At 40.8% G+C, this 15,326-nt stretch overlaps 2 protein-coding genes and 1 long non-coding RNA gene across 5 annotated transcripts in view; 2 read left to right on the top strand and 1 right to left on the bottom strand.

The window, feature by feature from the left end:
- LOC146398325 (uncharacterized) overlaps positions 1-15,326 on the bottom strand; it is a 45,267-nt gene that overhangs the window by 4,833 nt on the left and 25,108 nt on the right. For 2 of the 3 annotated variants that reach the window (XR_014821680.1, XR_014821681.1), the window contains exon 2: positions 7,235-7,367. The exons of the other annotated variant lie outside the window; for it this stretch is intronic. This is a non-coding gene — a long non-coding RNA (uncharacterized LOC146398325). The remainder of the gene's footprint in view (positions 1-7,234; positions 7,368-15,326) is intronic. 3 annotated transcript variants of the gene reach the window in all.
- Positions 1,428-5,229, top strand: LOC100516336 (olfactory receptor 1G1-like). Its single transcript, XM_021067655.2, has one exon. The coding sequence runs from the start codon at positions 3,398-3,400 to the stop codon at positions 4,337-4,339; it is 942 nt and encodes a 313-aa protein (XP_020923314.2). The 5' UTR covers positions 1,428-3,397; the 3' UTR covers positions 4,340-5,229.
- Positions 10,650-14,867, top strand: LOC146398327 (olfactory receptor 1D2-like). The gene has a single exon (XM_084983025.1). It carries the CDS (start codon positions 12,869-12,871, stop codon positions 13,838-13,840), a length of 972 nt encoding a protein of 323 aa, XP_084839151.1. The 5' UTR covers positions 10,650-12,868; the 3' UTR covers positions 13,841-14,867.

Below are 15,326 nucleotides of genomic sequence, written 5' to 3'. Positions count from 1 at the left end.
CTGTTTAGCCCAAAGGAGGTATAAACAGTACAAGTGGGGCTGCTCTAACACAGCCTCAATCTGGACTAGGATTATCAAGTCTAGAAGAAGATGAGATGGTAAGGTACTCTCTGAGTCAACAGTGGTTCAACTCATCTGGTCTTTTTCACGATATAAAAGCCTCTGTCTGCATCTCCCAGAAAAGTCCCAGAAAAAAATCACAAGGCTAAACGAAGCAACCAAAGCTTACTTAGTTTCTTTGCTGATGAATGGAATGCTAGGATCCTGTTGGGATCAGAGAGATGTCATTAACAAGTCCCCAGTGCCTTAGCCTCTCTTGAACCAGCTCACAGCGGGGACACAGCAGTGGATTTTCAATTCTCTTGGGTTCTGAGGACCTCATAGAATTAATTATCTTTAGTTTAACAGATCTTGAGATCGGTCCAACCTACAGCTAAGAATAGCAGGACCTTAATTCCAGGGCTGAGGATGAAATAGCAAGAATACATTTCTCATGAGTTCTATGAATAAATAAAAGGGCAAACATTAGCAGAAAATTCTGAACTAAGTAGAAAAGGGATGCTAATGTTGTTATTAAGCTCTATGTGGTGTACTGTGAACACAGCTTCCTGGGATGACATATGCTGGCATGATTATAATCTTGGCCTGGAGCTATTGTCCATTTTTCTCAGAATGGACAAAAATAAGAAGTTCTCTAACACTGTGAGACAAAAGGAGAAATTTGAGCAGATACAGCAATGGCAAGAATCATTATTCAACACACCTAGAGCATAATGCAAATTTCCTCTTGGTGCCTTTAGAAAGACATCCTATCATCTTCTTCTGACCGTCCACAGTGAGAGAGATGTACATGAAGCAGACAGGAGCCTGCCAGTAATACCCTCAGTAATTGGTGAGAACAGCCAGGTAAGGACTAGGAAAGGAAAATACACAAGTCCATATTGCTTCGTTTTTTCTCCTCTTTCTCCTCTGCCTATCCCATCCTATGGTCAGCTAGGAGCCTATCTCTCACAAACAGTCCTGAAACAGCAATGATTAGACTGGGCTGCTTTAGCAGCCAAAATGGGCAGAGACCTGGGTGCTCAATCTTACGGACCCTAAGAGTCATCGTGCTGTGCTGTAAGACCAGAGCACAGGAATCAATGGTGACTTCTCTCCAAATAATTCTGTGATGATCCTTTTTACTGACCCTCCAGCTTCTGCAGGAAACACACAGACACTCACCCATACATATGTACAAACTTAAACACTCATGCTCACACACTGCATTAAGGCATCATGGCTTCAACCAAACAGGTTTTTCTGCTGTTCATGGAATCCATCAAAGAGTGGCTGCATTATACTGCATTGTCTTACTTTCATAGATTTCATGAGCCCATGGTTTCATTTTAGGGAAAGGCTTCCTTAATTCATTTATTTACTTTTTAATAAGTAGGACATTCATGTGGCTCAAACCTCAAAATCTGCTAAAATGCACACATGGAAAATCCCTCTTCTCTTGTGTCTCATTCACTCAATTTCCATACCTCCAACAAACAGCTACTGTTATTGGTCTCCTATTCATTCTTCTAGAGACTTTTACCAGACATACTGGCCAACTGTTTGTTTGTTTGTTTGCTTTCAGAGCTGGGATTAAAATGTTTATATTTGACACCACTATGAGGATATGAGTTGAGATATGTCCTGATCACTCCCGTCTCCCACCACCACCCACTTCTCTCTGTTTTTAACCTTATAAGGTTTTACTCCTTTTACTCCTTTTCTCCCTGGATGTTTTTTTTTTTCCTCATCAGTGAGGGAACATGGGTTCTCTACATTTCATTTTCATTCTCAAACTTGAACTTGAATCCAGAGGACATGCAAGTGAAGTCCACCAAAAGTACATTTTCTTTCTTTGACATCTTTTGTCTCTGGAATCATAATGTTTCCTGTGTCTTCCTACGGCCAGGACTTTACTCAAAGCTAAGGATGAAACCACTAACAAAAAAGGTTCAGGCTGTTCCCTATGACTGATGTTACCGCTGTACAATCTCCCTCTCCATTCCTTCTGTTCTTTGAGGTTTGTTTATTCACACGATGGATTCTTACTGATCACCTACGTTGTACCACGCTTGGGGCTATTGCTAGATTCCCAAGATGAACAAGATAGGCATCTTCTCTGCCTGCTCTGAATGGTGCTCACAGTATATTGGAGGACGTAAATAAATAGATGGTCACAATCCAGAGTGACACCTATTGTGATGGGTGAGGCACAGGGGCAGGGAGGGCATGAGCCTGAATTTTTTTGTGAGAGGGTAAGTAGAGAAGGCTTCCTAGAAGAAGGGACATTTAAGCTAAGATCTGAAGCTTGGCTAGTCTGATGAATGAGAGAGGGAAGACCATTCCAGTCCAAGAAAATAAGATGGGCAAAAGTCCAATGGTGAGACTGCATCTAGATCTTTTAAATAATTGTATAATTGGTGCATAAGGTGTGAGGGGGTGGGAGGGTGGTCCATGAGGAACTGAAAACATCTATAATAAATGCCAGTATGATCAAGGGTCTTCAGGCCATGTTAAGAAATTTAGTTTATCCTGAGAATAATGAGGAGACACTGAAGGATTTTCAGTTGAGGCAATAAAATCAGATATGATTTATAGAAAGCTCACTCTTTCTGTGGTGAGGAGACCAGATGATAGGTGGGTATGCCTGGAGGCAAGGGGAACCGTTGCCCTAATATATGAAACAAATAATATTGTCCTAAATGACAGCAGTGGTAGCTGGCACTGAGGAAATGGGTAAATAAGAGAAACGGGTCATTTTAGCTATATTGAGACAGTAAAATTGTCATAATTTGGTGGTATTTGCATGCAGACAGGGTGGAAGGAAAAATGATTCAATAATGATATCCAGGTTTCTGGCCAGATGAGCTGTGTAGATAGCAGTGATAATGATTTCAGCATTAGATACGCCTTTAACCAATTCCAAACTCCTTCTCCTGTAGCTGTGCTTTTTGAAGTATTGGGAAAATATGTTGAAGATTTTTTTGACTCGTGAAATCTCCAGATGGATTAATGTCATACTGTCCACTCAAATACCACAAGAATTATGCCAATAATTACCTCCAGCCTAGCTGCAAAAGTAAATGTACTGGAGTAACACTTATAAAGTTTAAAAAATTTCTTCTCCCACTACAAACCTTCTCTTTCCCATGGCACCAAGCACAGGCACTTGAAAGTATTCAGTTGAACTATATGAAACTGCCATTTTTGTAGGACCCAAGCTATTAAATATCAGAGATTTTATATAATTCAACCCCACACTAGAAGATCAACATTGGCATATTGCATAATTTTCAGAGTTCACAATGCAGGGCTTACCAGTTCCATTCGATTAATCCAACTTTCTGCTTACAGACAAATGGAATGGGAAAACCTGACCAGTGTCTCAGATTTTTTCCTTCTGGGGCTCTCCCAGCAGCCAGAGCAGCAGGGAGTCCTCTTCGGGTTGTTCCTGCCCATGTACCTGGTCACAGTGGCAGGCAACCTTCTCATCATTCTGGCCATCTTCACTGATGCTCAGCTCCACACTCCCATGTACTTCTTCCTGGCCAACCTTTCCCTCGCTGATACCTGCTTTGTGTCTACCACGGTCCCCAAGATGCTGGCAAACATATGGTTCCAGAACCAGGTCATCTCATATGTGGGATGTCTATCACAACTCTATTTTTTCAGGCTGTTTGTGATGCTGGAAGCATTCATCTTGGCCGTCATGGCCTATGACCACTATGTGGCTATATGCTACCCACTCCATTACCTCATGGTCATGAGCCCTGGTCTCTGTATCCTCCTAGTGTCTGCATCCTGGATCGTGAATGCCCTCCACTCCCTCCTACACACACTCTTGATGAACAGCCTGTCCTTCTGTGCAGCCCACGAGATCCCACACTTCTTCTGTGACATCAACCCTCTTCTGAGTCTGTCCTGCACAGACCCCTTCGTCAATGAGCTGGTGATTTTCACTGTAGGGGGTCTTGCAGGCTTGGTTTGTGTGCTCTGCCTGGTTATCTCTTACGCATACATCTTCTCCACAATCCTGAAGATGCCCTCAGCTCAGGGGAAGCGGAAAGCCTTTTCCACCTGCAGCTCCCACCTCTCTGTGGTCTCTCTATTCTTTGGGAGTTCCTTTTGTGTTTATTTCAGTCCCCCCTCAGTCCGCTCAGCACAGAAGGGCACAGTGGCATCAGTGATGTACACAGTGGTAACCCCAATGCTGAATCCCTTTATCTATAGTTTAAGGAACAAAGATATCAAGTCTTCCCTGAGAAAGCTAATGAGGGCTAGGAAAATGCATTCCCCTTAGTGGTAGTGACCTCACATCCACTCTGTGGGTCCCCACCCAACTACATTCACCACAGTCAAGCAGTGAAGAATGAGAGAGGGAGAAAAGTAGAGACCTTCTTTCCAGGACTCGTGATCGGAACTTGAAATGTTCATGCCTAAGCTACAGGATGGCATCAGGACAAACCCATCATCAGGTCAATATCATTAGCTTAAGTTCATATAATCATAATGTTCTAAAATTATAGCCATCCAGTTGTAGAGTATAATAAAGATGTGCCTGAATCTTTCATAACAACAGGGGACAGCACACAACCAGAATAAGGGAGGAGCGGATTGTGCTATTGCATTTGGCCAAGAATAAACTCGAGGGAAGCAGGACTTTCCCCCACCATCACGAGGACCTTGGTGACTTGGCTCCCTATCAATAGTGTTTTAACACTGGAACTCCCCAGGTCTGTGAAACCCCTGGGCTGAAAGACGAGGCACTGGGACTGGGAAGGGTTTGATGGGGGTGGATTCTTTAGATAGACCTACTGCAATATTTTTATCCAGCATCCGAAACCTCTGTTCCTCATAACACCTTAAATTTCATTTGAAAACTTTACTTTTATCTTTGGGGAAATTTGTTCCAAGTCAGTTTCATCGCACCACTTGGTGTAATGCCTGGCACCACTAACATGTGTGAAATCCCACTGGCATAGCTGCAGTCGTAAAGTTAGGGATCAGGAAAGAATGATTTTATAAACACTTCGCATCTCTTGCCTGAATGATTGAAATCCCTCCTAGACATTCCCTAGTCCCCAGTTTCTCCCCATTCCATCCACTCTGCACACCACTATCAGATGAATCTTCACAGAATATAATTATATCACCAGGACCTCAACCCTATTAGAAATCTCAAGTAGTTTTTATACTGCCTGCAGAATAAAGTTCCTACTATTTACTCTAGCATTTAGATCCACTAATACCAGTGCAAAACAATACGGCCACAGTTAGCCCACACAGTTCTAGATTTCTCCCAAGATCAATTCAGGCCAATACATTGATTATTATTGATGGTTACCAAAAAGCTACGTCAGTAAAAGCTGAGACAAATATATGTACAATAGGGTACATCAAAACCAACTAGATTCTGGAAGAACATAAAGACTACTACAGGGTGATATTCTTTCATTCTTGTCTGCTTCCCTTAAGGCATCTGGGTTGCAAACTTTGAGAATACAGATTGTGATTACTATAAATAATACCTTCTCCTGTGGAAATAAATTGTTGATAGCTCACCTGCTCCCTCTTCATCTTACAGTAAGCTCACACACCATCTTCTGTCAATAAAAATAGTATAGCAAAGCGGTAGAGAGCATTGGCTCTAGAGTTAGACAAGCAAGTCCAAATCTTGGCTTTGCCACTTTTAAGCTGTGTGACCCTAAGAAGTTCCTTAACCTTTCAAAGCAAGTATAACCTACCTCACTGAGTTGTCAGGAAGTTTGAATGTGATAATATATGGAAAGCATTGTTCGTGATAACTTAGATATGCATGTAAGCATGGAAAGGGATAATTCTTAGACTATAGTATATTTTCAACAAATGTTAGCTATTGCGGTAGTTCTCATTAAAATTAAAGGTCAGTAAGCAGCAGATAATGTGAATTCACTCTCAAGCTCTGCTGATAAGGAATCACCTCATCAGTCTGCCCTGTGAAATTAGAAGGCATTCTGTGCTGAAATCATTCTTTTGGAGAACATGATGGGATCTTAAAGTAGGATTGCTTTCTTATGGGATTTATGTGCAGGGAAGAGTTCAGTCTACCTTTGAAATCAAGCTTACTGGGCACTTCAACTTAAAGTGAAAATTTACCTACTTAAATACACAGGTTTGTACCGTCCCATATTCCCTCCTAATTTATTGACAGACATGCATCTTTCACTGTTTAAATTAATATTCATCAATACTTGAGTTCTACTTTTTAAATTAAAATTAAGTGTTACTCTTTCACATTTATCTTTTGTATATGAATTTCCATATATCAACACAGTTTTCATGTTTGCCACAGTTATACATTCTGAGGTGTGCCAAGACACCCTTACACCAAGTTCTGTCAGTTTGTTTCACTGTACTGTTTGGAGATTAATTGACATCTTTAAAATATGAAAAAAATCACTTCCACAGGCATTGCTTTACTGTGTGATTTATTCTCCTAGACTATATTCTTAAAAATAAATTCATCCACCTATACTTATGAATAGTTTTAAAGCTCATATTCTATACTGCCAAATTGCTATGAAATAAAACTGCTTCCCCAAGGTCTCATCGACATACCATCACTGTTGTTATTTCTTTTACTAGCTTAACAAATACATAAAATAATAAAATAATTGGTAAAGATGACAATTTTTCCATAAGTATTGAAAATGGAAAATTATTCCTATCATCTAGGATTACAGCAAATTTTCTATATTGTTACTTCTTACCCACTAGAGCATTTTTTTTTTTTTTTATGGCTGCGCCAGCGGCATATGGAAGTTCCCAGTTTAGGGGTCAAATCAGAGCTGCACCTGCTGATCTACACCACAGTCACAGCCACAGCCACACTACATTTGAGCCACATCTGCTAGCTACGCTGCAGCATGCAGCAATGTCAGATCCTTAACCCACTGAGGGAGGCAGGGATTGAACCCACATCCTCACAGACACCCTGTCAGGTTCTTAACCCACTGACCCACTACAGCATTTAATAGAGACATTTGCAAGTGAAGTATATGGTTCCCTCTGACATCAGAGGGCCATTTTCTGAACATGTGTCCCATGGAGAAGCATGTAGCTTAGCTGCATCAGCAAAGAACAATGATTACCCTGCTTTTTTCTTACTTCCAATGACCTCCATGCTCCCTGCAACTCAACTTTATTACATTAATACCTTGTGCCTCTATCCTTGGAGGATGTGGATTTGAGATTTGTTCTCCTCACTTGGCTGTCTCATCAATAAACCCTTCTCTGCTGAAAACCTCAGCGTCTCAGCATTTGGCTTGCTGCACATCAGGCAAAAGAACCTGGTGACATAGAGAAACAACCTAAGTGTTTGTCGAGGCATGAATGGACAAAGATATTATGGTATATACATACAATGAAATATTACTTGGCTTTAAAAAAAGGAGATCCTCCCATTTGTGACAACCTAGATCAACCCAAAGGATATTATGCTAAGTGAGATAAGCCAGATACAGAAAGAAAAAATGCTGCATGATTTCCCTTATAGGGGGACTCTTTAAAAAATTAAATGTGTAGAAGCACAAAGTAGAACGGTAGTTACCGGGGGTGGGGAAGTAGGGGTAAGGGGTGATGTTTTCAAAGGGTACAAAGTTGCAGCTACATAGGATTAATGAGTTCAAGAGATCTAAAGTACCACATGGCGGTACCTATGTTAATAATACTGCATTAGGTACTGGAAATTTGCTCAGAGAGTAGACCTCAAGTTTTCTCAACAGGAAAGAACATGCTAATTAAACGAGGAAATGGATACATTAGCTTGACTGTAGTAATCATTTCAGTATGTAAATGTATATCAAAACATTGTTATAACCTTTGAGTATATATTATTTTAATTTAATAAAAGGCAACAAATTTGTAAAAGTTTATCTAGCAAAAGATATGGAATGTGCTTACTCTGAAGATAACAAAATGTTACTGAGGTAAAGCAAACCAAAGATAGAGAACAATACCATGTTTAAGATTTAGGGGACTCGGTATTGCAAAGATACCCTTTCTCCTCCAAGTTAATCTCGTTTCAGTGCAATAAAAATCAAAATGCTAGGAGGTCTTGTTGGGAAAACTGACAAGCCAAAATGGAAGGGGAGAACCCAAAAGAGCCAAAGAAGTACTAAAGAAGAATAAAGAATTTAAACCATATTACAATGCTCTTAAAAGATACAGTAATTAAAGAGCAGAGTATTGATGCAAGCATGAGCAGCTGACAAAGAGAATCGGATAGAATCCAGCAACAGATTCATATAGGTACCTTCATCTGGCTAATGATAAATACATCAGGGAAAGGATGGTCTTTTCAATAAATGGGACTGACCAGGTGGGTATCAACATTTGTGGAGGGAGGAATGTATCTCAACCTCTACCTCACCTAATACCATAATCTACTCTAGATTAATAAGAGATTTAAATGTTAAAAGTAAAACAATAAATCATTTAAGAGTAAAGTATAGGAGACCACTGTGAAAGATTTAGCAGCGCTTTCTTAGACGAGATACAAAAGACAATAACCAAGAAAAAAACCGAGGAGTTCCTGTCTTGGCACAGCAGAAACGAATATGACTAGAAAGCATGAGGTTGCAGGTTCAGTCCTGGGCCTCACTCAGTGGGTTAAGGATCTGGCGTTGCCATGAGCTGTGGGGTAGGTCGCAGATGCGGGCTTGGATCTGGCGTTGCTATGGCTCTGGTGTAGGCCAGTACCAATAGCTCCGATTAGACCCCTAGCCTGGGAACCTCCATTTGCCACGGGTGCAGCTCTAAAAAGACAAAAAGACCAAAATAAATAAATAAACAAATAAATAAATAGAAAACTGATATCTTGAACTACAATTGAAGATTTTTAAAATTAAAAGACCGTTTCTCAATCATGAATTGAGGAAAACCCAAATCACAAGCTTGGAGAAGATATTCTTACTGCAACATCTGACAAAGGACTCATAGTTGCAAGATAGAAATAATGACAAACTAACTTGAAAAAGACAGATAACCTAATGGAAAAATGAGCTAAAGACTTGAATAGACGATTTACACAAGCAGATATACCTATTGCTAGTACCCATATAGAAAGATACTTGGCTTCACTAGTCATCAAGAAAATGCACATTTAAAATATAATGAAGGGAGTTCCCGTCGTGGCGCAGTGGTTAACGAATCTGACTAGGAGCCGTGAGGTTGCGGGTTCGGTCCCTGCTCTTGCTCAGTGGGTTAACGATCCGGCGTTGCTGTGAGCTGTGGTGTAGGTTGCAGACTCGGCACGGATCCCGCGTTGCTGTGGCTCTGGCGTCGGCCAGGGGCTATAGCTCCGATTCGACCCCTCGCCTGGGAACCTCCATATGCCGTGGGAGCGGCCCAAAGAAATAGCAAAAAGACAAAATAAAATAAAATAAAATAAAATAATAAAATAAAATAAAATAAAATATAATGAGATAGCACTATGCACACACCAAAACAGCTGAAATGAAAAGAACGGAAAAATACGAAAGCATATTGTTAAGAACTCTCATACTGATAAAGGGAAAAAAAAAAACTGGCACAAGTACTTGGAGAAATTGTCCAGAGCTTTCTATTCAAACTAGACACTGGACAGACCAGTGATCCAGAAACTGACCTCATAGGTTATACGCCCGAGAGAAATCTGTAGCTGCCCTACTAATAACAAACAAACAAACAAAAACCAGGAAACTACTAGTGCCCATCAATGGAGAATGAATGAATGGATGTTTAATGACATACTGACACAAGAAAACATTATATAACAATGAACAATCTACAACTGCATACAACAATATGCAGATATACAACCTCAGATATACAATGCTGAGTGAAAGAAGTTAACACAAAAGAGTATAAACTACCCGTATTCATTGATGAAAAGTACCAAGTGTGTAAAACTAAATTACACTATTAGGAGTACGTGCTGTCACAGGAACAACGACTGCAAGAGAACATGAGGAGAGTTGTGGTGTGCTGAAAATGTGTTTGTTATTTGAAGATTGGTTACTCACATTTTTCTCGTTTGTAAACATTTCCACCGAAATGTTCAGACTTGATTTTATTTCATAAACATTTTAGACATCACTGTGTTTCATTCTGTGTCCGATTATTTTATTACCTAGAGTCCCTATATGTCTTTCATCTCCTGTTTCTTGCTTTTGGTATCTTATTTCCTGTGTATCTGCTTCTCTTTGGTCTTGTGCTTGCGAGTCTGATTGAAAAAAATTACTGAGAGAAATAATTTGAAGACCAGGGTGACATTAGTGTCCTCTAAACATAAGGGTTTCTTTCTATCGGTTTTACTTAGTATTTGGAGTCACTACCAACATGGGCTCATCCTAATCCAAATTTAGGGCTCAAGATTTTCCAGGCTTTGCTGACTCAAAGCCAGGCAAGAGCATGTGTGTGTGTCTGTGGGTGGGTGTGGGTGTGGGTGTGTGTGTGTGATGTCTTCCTTAATTATGGTATACTCTTACTCCTACGACCCTTTTAAGAAGGCTTTTGACTATGGAGTTATTTTATTCCGTATAAATAAGACTCATTTCCCAAGACTATTTCTTAGAGATATTAATGTTGGAGCAATTATCCAGGTTCATCTCAACAAGCTGCCATGGGATTGCTTCCCCAAGGCCTCATCAAAACTGGTAAACAGGCATGATGTGCTCCTAGTTCACCCCCTTTTTCTTCATGAACCTGAGATGCAAGCCTCAGTTCTCTAATTCCCCAACCTCATCGGGGCAGTTACAGCCTTTCATTCTGTCCCCTCTTTCACAGGGACTGAAGATCCAGACACCAATACCTTCTCATCTTCAGCCAACGGGACAAATCTCTAAGTCCCATTCAGGAATCAGTCCATGTCGTAGGGTCCTCTATGTCCTGATTGAATTTTTATTCTAAACAGGAGGAAGCTAAAGGCAGCAGAACCAGGCAGCTCCTGAGAGCAGCGCAGAACAGTGAGTAAGGTCAGGGGTCAAAGGCTCATGTTCTCTCTCCCTTCTCCCTTTCTGATCTTCCCTCTTCTCCATTTTCTCTTTCTCAGAAAGATGCTCACAAACTTCCAAAGAGTGTTCACACCATCTAATTCCCTAGCTTTTGAAGACAAGAGAAAAATCCATCCGATTCTTACAGCACTCTACAGGTTTCAAAGTGCTGTCCCATGCCCTCCATAATTTCCATGAGATTATATTTTAAAATTCCCTTCCTCCTATTGAAAATCTGGACTTGACATGGAATTGTCATTATACCTCCTTTTACTTCTTTAATCACGTTCTCCTTCAGTTCTATCAACATATTTCAATGGCTCCTTTGAAGCCTTTTTCAGTAAAGCCTGTCACCTGGTCATTCTCACAGGCAGTTTCTCTTGCCTACTTTTTATCCTGCTGTATAGGTCATACCTTCCTGTTTATTTTTAATAAAAAAAAACTGTTAGAAATGGCGTTTTAGATAATACATTGTGTCACCTCTGGGCATTGGGCTTCCCTTCTGGATCTTGTAACTGTTATGCACACATTTATTTGTTTAGTGCTGGCTGGATTATTTTATGATAGTCACTTTTACCTCCACAGTGGTAAGCCCCCAGGGCAGCACCACCTTGGGTCACTGTGAACTGAAAGTAATGTAGAAAACTCTTCTTTGCTTTCCTGAAAAATTCTCAGCTTTTAAATGCTGCTTATTGGCAGCTGGATGCTCTGTTATTTTCAACAGTTCTCTAGGGCATAAATTGCTCTACCAATGAATCCAATCAGGTTATGACCGCTTCGAAGAAACATTATTTTAGGTCAACGTGAAATATCTGTTCTTCCACAAGAGGGTTCCTCCCAGCTGTCTTCTTCCTCGTTTTTCTCTTGCACATTAGCTGGCTGTATCACTCTTAAGTCCATGAATTGCCTCCCAATTGCCTTTTGCCACATCTCAGCTGCTCTTGAGAGCATCTTTTGGCTTGAACTTCCATGCACTGTTGCAAATAAAGTTGGTTCCTGATGGGAGAGATTAAGGACTATTTTGTAGGGCCCCTTCTTCATCCAGGCAAAATCTCTAAGCCATGGCTCTGGAGCTGGCAGGTGAGGAGATTAGCAATCTCCTCTCTGAGTGACCCTGCAACCCCTGGAAGCCGAGCACCTTGCTGAAGTGTGGTGGGACTGTTTCACTTTACATTGCAATCATTATCGATTACTTTCAGTATATAATAACAATTTTCTGATAGTGGGTGTTCCGACAATATAGTCTTAATAACTGCATAAAACGACTGTGGGAACAGTATTAGTTTCAGGTCCATGTACTGTGTGAACCCATCCAGTTTAATGTGAACCCTTTTTATTTCTAATGGCATTTCAATTGATTATCTTAGATTTCCCAGAGAGATTATTCTATCAGCAAATCCTGATAATGTTTTCCTTTTCCCTTTCAATAGTTCTACTTACCCTTTCAGTGTCCACTTGCGCAGTACTTTTCCTAATGTATACACCCATTTTAAACTCTACTGAAACACTTCCGTAGTATCATAGAACAACATACCAATATTTAAGCACTTCAAGAGTATTCATGATAAGAGGATTCCAAATATGACATAGACATGATGCCTGTGTATTGAGTAGGCCAAATCAGAAGCTGCTGGAATGATTAAAGTGCACACAGATTGTCCATGTTCTGTTCCCGTGTCTATTATTACCTTAGTTCTCATGCACAAAGAAATTCTAAAACTAAATCTAAGACATTTTAAGGCTAAGAAAACTGAGGATCTTGTTGTCTGAAAGTCTCTATTCCATTGAGGGCACTTAGTAGACATTTGTTGGTGCTGATGTTGCAGACTCTTGGGGAAATGGATGAAATGGATGGAGGCAACCAGACTAGGGCGTCTGACTTCCTACTCCTGGGGATCTCAGAGAGTCCTGGGCAGCAGCGGGTCCTGTTTTGGATGTTCCTGTCCATGTACCTGGTCACGGTGGTGGGAAATATGCTCATCATCCTGGCCATCGGCTCTGACTCCCGTCTGCACACCCCCATGTACTTCTTCCTGGCCAACCTCTCCTCCACTGACCTCTTCTTCATCACCAACACCATCCCCAAGATGCTGGTGAACCTTCAGTCCCAGAACAAAGCTATCTCATATGCAGGGTGTCTGACACAGCTCTACTTCCTGGTTTCCTTGGTGACCCTGGACAACCTCATCCTGGCCACAATGGCATATGACCGCTATGTGGCCATCTGCCAACCCCTCCACTATGTCACCGTCATGAGCCCTGGGCTCTGTGCTTCACTCCTCGCCTTGTGTTGGGCACTCTCTGCCCTCTACGGACTCACCCTCACCCTCCTCATGACCAGAGTGACCTTCTGTGGGTCCCGGAAGATCCACTACATCTTCTGTGAGATGTATGTCCTGCTGAGGCTGGCCTGTTCCAACACCGAGATCATTCACACAGCACTGATTACCACCGGCATCTTCATCTTCCTCACCCCCTGCGGGTTCATGATCACGTCCTACGTCCGGATTGTCAGAGCCATCCTCCGAATACCCTCAGCCTCTGGGAAGTACAAAGCCTTCTCCACCTGTGCCTCCAATCTGGCTGTGGTCTCCCTCTTCTACGGGACGCTCTGCATGGTCTATCTGCAGCCCCTCCACACCTACTCCATGAAGGACTCAGTGGCCACAGTCATGTACGCGGTAGTGACCCCCATGATGAACCCTTTCATCTACAGCCTGAGAAACAAGGACATGCATGGGGCTCTGGGAAGACTCCTTCCAGAGAAGGGCTTTCATCGGTGGACATGAGGGCAATAGTATAAAAGGGGCTTTGAGTAGGTCTGAGAATTTCCTCCTCCATGTTCGAGGCAGCTTGTGAGATACACAGCATGACTAGGACATAGCTTTAACGCAGAATGAGTTTATACATCTGGGAAGGAAAGATGTACATGTAAACCAAAGTCCCTAACCACAAAATTCTTGGAAATAGATAGGTCGCACTAACACTAATACTGATTTCGTAAGACCGGATCCTTCAACTTATCCAACCACAGTACCACAATCCCATCCAGCTCGCTGAAATCTATGCAAATGGAATAAACTCACTAGCTAAAAGATAGGCAATGTCTGCATGATATATTCATATGTATAACGCTTCTATCAAACAAAGAAGACTTTAAGTCAAAACTGTCACAAGAGTCAAAGAGAGATACTGCGTAATAGTAAAAGAGTCAATTTAACAGGAAAATAAAAACATAAATCTCTGTGCACCTGAGTACACAAAACAGTATCGACAGACCTGAATGGGAAAGGAGCCGGCAATACAATAATTGTAGAAAACTGCAATATCCCACTTTCAATAATGGATAGATCGATCATCCAGACAGAAAGTTAATAAAGAAACAGTAGACTTGAAAAACACCACAGACTAAATGGCTAAACAGACGCATAGAGAACATTCCATCCGAAAGCAGAAAATACACAGGCAAAAAAATTCTTTTTAACTTTCATATAACTTGTTAAGACCTGATTAAATACATGGCCTTTGTTTGACACTGAAAATAAGTAACTAGTCTGAACAGTTTTCTGTAAAAGCACTCACAAATAACTACAAATATATTACTCAATTGACTCCTCTTAAAAAAAAAAAAAAACTATGCTCTTGCAAACTTAATTTGCCAAAGAATAATGCAAACTGCTCAGAACAGCTAAAACGTAGTTATAGAAATGATAATAACAACCTCTTTAAAATTATCTAAAATTATAGTTAAAGGATGAATTTTTTCAAAAGGTGCATTTATTTTCAATTATATGACAATAAAGTAATATTGTGTATTACGTGAACATTTTTGTTCACCTTTCTTAATTAATATGATGCTGTCAATAAAGAGTAAAAAAATAAAGTTAATGAAACAGTGCGATTTAAGACTGAAAAAACATTCCAACAACATTAGGATATCAGAAATCTATTTTCATCGTTAGAAAAATGACCTGAGGAACTCCCATTGTCGCTCAGTGGTAACAAACCTGACTAGTATCTACGAGGATGCAGGTTTGATCCCTGGCCCCACTCAGTGTGTTAAGGGTCTGGCATTGCTGCAAACTGGGATAGGTTGCTGCAGCTCAGATCTGGCATTGCTGTGGCTATGGTGTAGACCAGCAGCTGAAGCTCTAATTAGACTCCTAGCCTGGGAACTTCCAGATGCATCAGGTGTGGCCTTAAAAAAAGAAAAAAAAAAAGAAAAATGACCTGAAATACAAAAATATTCATGCAAAGATTTGATCCATATTCCAA

Source organism: Sus scrofa, chromosome 12 (genome assembly GCF_054392235.1).
Source record: "Sus scrofa isolate SSC_HxYL_T2T_F1_AM1 chromosome 12, Sscrofa_HxYL_maternal_Yorkshire_Landrace_v2.0, whole genome shotgun sequence".
NCBI classification, from domain to species: Eukaryota; Metazoa; Chordata; class Mammalia; order Artiodactyla; family Suidae; genus Sus; species Sus scrofa.
Note: the sequence above shows the minus strand (reverse complement) of the source record. Positions and strands in the feature narration are given on the sequence as shown.

Excerpts from the sequence above, each read along its gene's own strand:
- LOC146398327 (XM_084983025.1), top strand. The coding sequence starts at position 12,869 with ATGTTGCAGACTCTTGGGGAAATGGATGAAATGGATGGAGGCAACCAG.
- LOC100516336 (XM_021067655.2), top strand. The coding sequence starts at position 3,398 with ATGGAATGGGAAAACCTGACCAGTGTCTCAGATTTTTTCCTTCTGGGG.